Source organism: Patagioenas fasciata, chromosome 5, assembly GCF_037038585.1.
Source record: "Patagioenas fasciata isolate bPatFas1 chromosome 5, bPatFas1.hap1, whole genome shotgun sequence".
Taxonomy (NCBI): domain Eukaryota; kingdom Metazoa; phylum Chordata; class Aves; order Columbiformes; family Columbidae; genus Patagioenas; species Patagioenas fasciata.
The window spans coordinates 29280863-29289239 of record NC_092524.1 but is presented as its reverse complement, the minus strand read 5'-3'; the positions used below and the strand labels follow the sequence as shown (position 1 = coordinate 29289239).

At 54.7% G+C, this 8377-nt stretch overlaps 2 protein-coding genes across 2 annotated transcripts; both read right to left on the bottom strand.

The window, feature by feature from the left end:
* Positions 1-46: 46 nt before the first annotated feature.
* On the bottom strand, positions 47-737 carry FREY1 (Frey regulator of sperm-oocyte fusion 1). Its single transcript, XM_071809156.1, has 3 exons — positions 670-737; positions 411-484; positions 47-299 (listed from the first exon to the last, which is right to left on the bottom strand). Exons 1-3 carry the CDS (start codon positions 735-737, stop codon positions 163-165), a joined length of 279 nt encoding a protein of 92 aa, XP_071665257.1. The 3' UTR covers positions 47-162.
* A 1177-nt stretch (positions 738-1914) lies between these two features.
* Positions 1915-8348, bottom strand: PEX16 (peroxisomal biogenesis factor 16). Its single transcript, XM_065840072.2, has 11 exons — positions 8163-8348; positions 7978-8013; positions 7654-7730; positions 6277-6410; positions 5865-5971; positions 5286-5366; positions 4669-4821; positions 4252-4324; positions 3836-3955; positions 3563-3627; positions 1915-2448 (listed from the first exon to the last, which is right to left on the bottom strand). Exons 1-11 carry the CDS (start codon positions 8317-8319, stop codon positions 2390-2392), a joined length of 1062 nt encoding a protein of 353 aa, XP_065696144.1. The 5' UTR covers positions 8320-8348; the 3' UTR covers positions 1915-2389.
* Positions 8349-8377: the final 29 nt, after the last annotated feature.

Sequence of the window (8377 nt, the reverse complement as noted above, 5' to 3'; positions counted from 1 at the left end):
TCATCATATGCTGATCAAAGAGACCTTTGGAGGTCATCTGCTCCAGTCCCCACCCAAAGCAGAGTTTACCCTTAAACCCACCCACCCCACACCTACACTGTCCTGCAGCAGTCTGGGGTGGTCCCCAAGGCCAGGCTGCGGTGGGCGCAGGGACACAGTGGCTCACAGGCGGGCATCATAGTAGTAGTCCAGCAAATCAAGCTCATCGCGTTTGCTTTTGCCAGCTCTGCGCAGCCCCACTGGCCGCTCCCGGGCCACCTTGGTCCTCAAGCGAGGCTGCTTGGGCTTGATGCCATAATCTGCAGGTAGAGCAGAGAAGCTGGGCTCAGCCACAGGCTGCCTATGAGGCTGGAGACAACTGCCCACCTGGAGGGGTGAATGCATGGAAAGTGGCAAGGAGAGAGCTGTACCATCCACCAGGCCAAAGTGTTGCTGTGGAAGCTCCAAGGGAGCAGAGAAGTCCTCAGGAACTGAGTAGCTGTCTCTGTGGAGGAAAACCAGGGTGGGAGTGAGCTGAGACCCTACAGTGCTCACCCACGCCAGCACAAGAGCTCCCACACGCTGCTTGCCTTCACCCAGCCCAGCCAGCTCTCAAGGGTTTGGTACCCTGGGGTACCTCAGCAGGTACCAGAGCTGCAAGAAGGTGGAGGAGGAGGGAAGTGCCCTCACCTCTGGGGCAGGGGCTGTGGCAGGGCAACCCCCAGTAGCAGGGCAAGCAGCAGGAGCCAGCACTGCATGGTGCACCCTGGCAAGGGCTCCGCAGCGAGGTCACAGACACCCCGGTGTCCCTGGGCACCAGCTGCGTTGGACAGGACACAGGTCCCTGCCCAGGTGCTGCTGCCACAGCCTCTGGTACATGGGCTTCTAGTCCTGGGCTGCCTGGCCATGCCCAGGCCTCACCAGCTGCTCACAGCCCCCCCTGCACTGGTGCACATCCCTCCTGTGCAGCCAGAGCTCCATGGCTGTGTCCCTGTGCCTCAACACCACCCTTTGCCTCCCTCTCAACCCCTCCAAAAGTAAACCCCTTCATCTCAGTGTCTCCCTGTCACCAGAAGTAAACCCTCCAACACTTTCCAGACGTCACAGCCTTCAGCATCTTTCCCTAAAAGCCCAAACAAAGGGAGCGGAGTCCCTGACTCATAGCTCTTGCCCACTGCCACTGCTGCATCACAGGGCATAGCTGCCAGCCGGGGTGGCACCAGAGAGCGCACACATTGCCAAAGCCCCTGCAGTCCCCAACTATGGTGCCCTGCTACGGAGGGTTGTGGGGGGAACTACATCCCTTACTCCAGGTGCTGAGGCAAGGCCGTGCATGACCACTGCACCGCCTGAGTCCCTCAAGGATGGGTCAGGCAGGAATGCTCCTGCCACCCATACCTGGCACTCTCCAGCTCCCAACCTCTGCACAGGACTGGCAGCTGCTTGTGGGGCAACCCAGTGCCATAAGCTGGCTACCCCTTTGTTCTGGCCAGGGGAGCCTCCACAGCAGCCCACTGAGCACTGATGCATCACGTGTCCCCCAGTTCGCAGAGCAGGCACAAAAGGATGGCCATGGATGTCCAGGTCTCTCCTGGGCCCTTTATAAAGTGTGGCATAACAGTATTTGCTGAATTAATCTCTTCATTTCTCCTTTGCCCTTGGCCAAGCCCCTAAGCACACTGGCTGGCAGCCATTCTGCAAACCCTCGTAGCACACATCAGGTGCTAGGAAAGCAACCAGGCACCTGGAGTTAACAGTCACCAGCTGAGCAACATGTGGAACCCCACCTGACACAGGCCAGAGAAAAAGGCTTCTAAGTGAGAGCGTATCCCAGGGCAGATAACTGCAAAAGCTGCTCTTTCTCATGGAGAAAGACCTGCTGGCAACCAGATGCAAGGGGAGCCCACAGAAACAGGGGAGGAGAGGTCCTTCAGCTCAGTTCTTTCCATTAAATCAGTTTATTTGACAGACAAGGCCGCTCCAAGCAGATCTGCCAGGGACGGCCAACACGAGCAGGCTGCAGGTCAGTCTCGGCGCCATGAGGTGGGAGACAATGCTCTCCAAAAACCACTGTGCTGCCTGGCTTTATTATAGTGCAGCCGTACAAAAGGAGAAAATTGAAGTGCTTAAAAAAAAAAAAAAAAAAGAAGTTGCCCCATCACCATCGCTGCAGCCACAGAATGGCCCAGAGAAAGAGGTGGCCAGGGTCTCTTCACACATGTAGTGTCCATCATTCACAGCTAGACTTGTTAAAAAGATTACATACACCCCTCACCCCACCATGCAGAACAGGAGCTTCTCATTGATGTTTTAACTGAAAATTAGACATTAACAACATCCCTTCCCCAGCCTGCTTGCCCTCCTTAGAAATGTCCAGCCACAATCTTAGCAGAGAATAATCATCTTCTCATCAGCCCCAGTTATAGAAATAGATTTTCTGCCAAGCAGGCAAGTAATCCATCAGTGGTCCTGAAACAAGAAAAGGGAGGGATGATGCAGATAACAAACCAAGAACTTCAAGTATATGAGGTATATCCCTCCCTTCTCACTATGATCTCCAGCAATCCCAAATCTCCAGTATACAGCTCACACGAATGCAAGAATAGAACAGTTACTTGTGCCAAGATGGGAGACAATTCTGGGATGTGGTGGCAGAGACAGAGCAGGACCAAGTGGGGCATCACATGTGCTCAGCACACAGTATGGAACACCATTCCCTCCAAGCTCCAGTGGGAAGGGGAGGCTACACTGTGCAAGGGAAAAACCTGCATGCAATGGGTCAGGACACTGCTGTGGCAGAGGAAAGAGGGAAGACAGCTCAGCAGTAATGAGCAGGTGCAGACCCAGAAGCAACCACTGTAGAGTGAAAATGCTTATGTAGCACACGGCTCAATGCAGGCTCCAAAGCCTCTGCAAAATCACTGACTGGAGGCTGTGGCTCCTGAGCTAGCCAGCTTTGTGATCTCCCCAAGGAAAGGACAGTCCCACAATGCCAGGTTAATCTAATGCTGTATCACTGCCATGAACGGCTTCACATCAGCTGGGAAGAGGAGGCGGTAAAATTCTGGCCCACAAAAAAGGGATCCTCCAGTGAAGGATTATAAGCCAGACCTGGTTCAGCCCTTTGATTTAAAATTGGCTCCTGGTTGGGTCAATACCTCTAGGCAACTGTTCACCCCTTGTGCCTGCGTTGCAGACTGGGGATCAAGAGTTGCAGACTGGGGATCAAGAGTTCAGAAACAGAGGCTGCAAAGCAGGGCTCTGGTGTACCAGCTGAGGTGCGGAAAGGGAGTCCAGGAGAACAGCCCCAGGTGGCAGAGACAGAGCTCTGTAGCCCAGGAGGGCACAGGGAGGTTTACCACCGCAGTTAAGCACAGGTCTCCAAGAGCCTGGAAGCAACTCCTCCTTCCCTGTTCCAGTTTAAAACAATATAAGCATCAATACCAGATGCACCCGATGCTAACCATTGCAGAAACTTTAATTCCTTCCTTGGGTTGGAAACTGATGGACAAACGTTCTGCGCAATTCCCCTGAGTTTTCTCCACCCAACATGAACAGGGATATAACAGTGGGGCCCACTTACGTGTGACAAAGCCAAGTCCAGGCACATAATCGGCCAACAGGCGCAGAAGGAGGAGGATCCTGCCCCTAGGAAGGGAGAGAGTACGAATGAGTCCAGCAGGACACCTCCTGCCCCAACTGTTGGACACACTAACAGCAATGGCAGCTGTTAGGCAAAGGCTCAGGTTAACCTGGTCAGAGGCACCCAGACCTCTCCAGATCTACTTACCCAGTTCCCTAAGGGTACTTCTGTTAAAAGGGAAATTTTCAGCAAAACCTAGCAGGGGCCTCTTACTCTGAATATCGGTCATAGAAAGGCGATCTCAGCAGGTAGTACAGCAGTAGGATTGTTCGTCGCCTCAGCTCTGCTCGCTCTCGCCTGTTTAGGTCTTTCAGATCACTCAGCAAACTCAGACTGCAAGGAGAAGGGCAGAGAGCTAACTCATGGCAACAGCAGCTGGCAGGAAAAAGAAAGTGGGTTTCTAAATGCTCTTCTTTCTCAGCTCCACACAGAGCAGGCTGCACCAGAACAGAGAGCACTCTAAGTGTTGCAGAAGATAACTAAATGTGTCAATCTCCCAGATAAAGACCAGGCCCAGCCCCTGTGCATGTTTCTCCCAGGCCTGTGCCCAGGACTGGGGAACCGGGGAAAGCGTGATGCTCAGCCACCACCAAACTCAAGCACCCGCAAAGACTCTTCCTCAGACTGACCTCGAGATGTCCAGGACCGCTGAAAGGAGCCAGGGTTTCCACGATCTCTGGCCCCACACTCCTAAACTCAATACTAGGAACACACAGTCAAGGAATGGAATGAAGCAGAGATGCCTAATGAGAGGCATGTAACCAAAGCCATCCCCTGAGTACCAGCAAAGCGCTGTTGTGTGCACAAGAATACAAGCTCGGGCAATGCTGGGGGCTTAGGGAAGGGGTTGGAGCACTTGCACCCACAACTCCAGTGGCTGAGGTGAGCATCAAGGCATAAGAGAAGGGAGGAGTCCTGAGGGCTCTGCCTAAGCAGAGCAGCAGCAGGGAGAGAGAAGCCTGGCGTGGCACCAGCGCTGAGCCTGCAGCACCTTCTGCTACCACCGAGGGTACAGTCTGAGCCTGCACACAGCCAGGGCAGGATACAGTGGAGGAGAGGACGGGTAATGTAGATGGATTCTGCGATGGTTTCTTGGAGACCCAGAGGGGTGGGAGTCTGGTTCATCTCCTCTGCTCTTCGGCTCTGCGACTCCTCCCTCTGCTGGGGGGATCCCCAGTGCCGGGACTGCAGGGATGGCGCTGAAACAAAAAGATCAGGTCACCAACATAAAAAAAACATTCTATCATGCTTCCTCACACCACCATCCCACTGTTTTCTGCACTGTGAAGGTGTGAAACAGGAAAGCTTGAAGAACTGCACACACAGCAACTGCTTCAGCGGACCAGCACCCCCAGAGCTCGCCTCCAGAGAGTACAGAGCAGGAAGAGGTACTTATAAAGTCTGTGCTCCTCAAAGCATAACCACACTGAAGGGTTGTGTCTGTCACACAGCTCACCTGGGAAAACACAATTTAAGTCATGGCTTTGCAGCCTGTGCCTGAAACTCGTTGCTTTGATAATCCCCACACTCACAGGGTCCAGTGACTGGCAGGATATGTTCCAATACAAGGTTCTGCTCTTTACTGCACACACCCAGGTCGCATGTATAGAGCACAGAGCAGAAACAGCTCAGACAAGGACAGAAAATGGGCTCAGTTACTTACTGCTCTGGAGAGAGCGCACAACACGGCTGGAACGCTTGCCAATGTAGGTCTGATCCTTCCCCAAGGAGTTGTCTTCCCTGTCTGCAGGAGAAAACAGCCACAAGGGTCAGGCTTCAAAGGAACACACCTCACCCCAGAGCTGGCAGCACCTCTCCCTACATTGCCATCAAGAAGAGCAGATTTAAAGTCTGATCTAGCGCAAACTGGACCATTCTGAAGGGGCAAACACTATACAGAGCTGTCAGAGGGTGAAAAGGTAAATCTGCCTGACATTGCACAGGCCTAGGATCATCTTCCTCACCATCAGACCAAGGGGCATGCAGCTCCACTCATAGCTCAGCCAGTGGTTCCAGGCTTATACTCCTCCACCCCCTCCTTCCAGACTGCAGGACAATCCCACCACTAAGCTACCCTGTGCTCTGCAGAAGGTAGAAAGTACAACACAGTTTGGCTCTGCATGCTGAAGCCTTACAGTTCCCTGTGTCATCCAAGCTGCTGCTCTGATGAGTAATTCCTAGCAGGACAAGACATGTGGCCCAGCAAAGTGCCCAGCCAATAATAACAGCACCATGGGGTCACCTTGAGGGTGGAGAGGCTGCTGCTGCTCCCTATTCAGCGGCACGATGGGAGGAGACGTCTGGATGCCAGCTTTGTACCACAGCAGGAGCAGGAGACGAAGGACAGCTCTACAGATAGACACACAGAAGCCTTCAATATTAGGCTACGGAGCTGGGCTCCTGTTGCACTGGAAAGGTGGCTTCCACAGAAGAGAGAAACACTCAGGTCTGCTCAGGGCAACCAGCAAGATGAGAGGGGTAAGTGTCCTCTTCTGTGGCACAGTATCCAGTGCACTGTGGGGGTCCTAATTCCCACAGCCTCCAAGATCAGCAGCTCAGTCCTGCTCAGACTTTTTTTTGGGGTATTGCCAAGTCCCCTCCAGATCCCCTTTCTGAGTGCACACAGCCCCTTCCCCTCCGCCCATGGCACTTACTTAGCCAGCTGGATGAGGACAATGATGGTCCACCGGCCCATCTCCCCCCACACCCTGGCTGTCCCCATCTCTGCAAAGACCTCCACGCATTCTAGCACGCTCAGCCAGGTCAGCAGCTTCTGCTGGGGCAGCGACTGCAAAACACAGAGGGGAGGAGGGGAACAGGATGCAGGTTCTGCTTGGGAGTTAAATGGGGCAGAAGCACAGCCCCGTCTGGCAGAACTCTCAGAAACAAGCACTGAATGGCCTTGGAAGTCACCACCCCAGAAACAAGAAGTGGTGCCATCACTGTGGCCAGAGTCTACACGCAAGCCCACTTCTCCACCTCCAAGCAGGGACAGACTGAGACATCACAGCATCACGCAGAGCTGCTACCCCAAAAACACAGAGAACATCACAGCTGTACCCTGGATTGCCTTCTACCCCTGCTGGGGGCTGACCCAGCAGGACAGTCTCTTGGGCTGTGGCACTGCGCCTGAACTCCAAGGCAAAACTCTCTCCTCCTCCTTCTCCTGGAGCTGGGCTACACAACAAACCTCCTCCTCAGTTAAAGTTGCTGAGGGAGTATGCTTGGAGTAGAGGAAAGGGGACCAGAGTCCACAGTTACACCAGAGTGAATGGCTGCTGAATACAGCATCAGTCTAGACCTAGGCATGAATCCCAAGACAGTGGGTGCTCTTTCAGCCCGAGTCCCTGCTCCCCACACAGAAGCTTGCTGGTGCTGTCAACCATAGGTTTTAACCCTCTGAAAGCATCAATAAAAATAACACAGCTGAAATTCACTTTGGCCTTTAACAACCAGTGAAGCAAGACTTTCACATTTGTCTGACACCCCAGCCAGACAGCTACTAACATCCAAACCCACACAGCAGGCAGACTTGCAAAACAAGAGGCCTGTTGGGGAAAAAAAAGTGCCCTCCTCCTCATCCTCAAAGGGCCTAACGAGTACTGGGAGCCAGCCTGAGGCTCCTGCAAGAGAGACATACAAGCAAGGTGCTTTGTTTTGCTCAATAACATACGCAAAAGTTGAGGGATGGAATCAGAGCTTTAGCAGTCCAGAGCCACAGTGAAGGTTATTTGGCAACACTTTTACCTATCTCAAATTCTAAGTTTCTCAAAAAAACAGTGGAGCTCCTTGTGCAAGTCAGGGACTGATTTCTGTGGCCCAGGGAGAGCTCTGGCCACTCCTTCAAGCCAGCAGCTATGGGGCAAGGCTGCTGTTTACCTTCATTCAGAGGTTGCCTCTGGCCTCTATATACCTGACAGCAAAGAGAGGCCACAGCAAAGACCTGGTAGTTTCTACAGACACTCCCTGAAAGCTTCTGCAAGGAAGAAAACACATATCCCATATCCTCCTCCCACACACTCCAGCCTTACCATGGGCAGGTTCTGCTGCAGCTCCTTTCGGAGAATCCAGTCATTTAACAGCACAAGGAGGTTGGAGGCAGAGTACACTAAGAAAGGAACAAGAAAACCACCATTACAGGATGCACGGCAAGTAAACCAAGGAGAGGATGAGGGAAGAAGCACAGCCAGACATGCCGATTCCTTCACAGCCTGCCGGAGGATGCAGCCAGGTGCCAGTAACACCGGGGCTCTCGGGAGCGGCCCCCATGCACCGCGCCGAGGCAACACCAGTCTCGCAGCCGGCCGGCCCGCCCCGCGACCCCCGCCTGCCCCGCGATCCCGGCCGCCACCTACCCAGTTCCGACAGCGCGTAGGAGTCCGAGAAGCGACCTGCGAAAGAAGGAGAACGGCTGTCAGCCAGCGCCCAGAGTGGGAGCAGCCTCGGTTCCCCGCTGGGCACCAGCCCGCCGCAACCCCCCGGGGAGCTGCCGGAGTGGGGCCCAGGCCAGGCCCAGGGCCCGGCCGCCTCCCTCCCGCACCTGGCAGCAGGTAGGAGAGGCCCCGCACGGTGCCCTCCAGCTGGGCCGTGGCGGCCGGGTGTCGCCTCACGTACTCCTGGTAGCGCTGGCACAGCATGCGCAGCCGCGCCGCCGGGCCGCCGCAGGCAGGTCCCGGAGCCGCTGCCATGGCCGCCATGGCTCCCACAGCCCCGCGCTTCCGGGGCCGCTACCGCGCCTGCGCGCCCCGCCCAGCC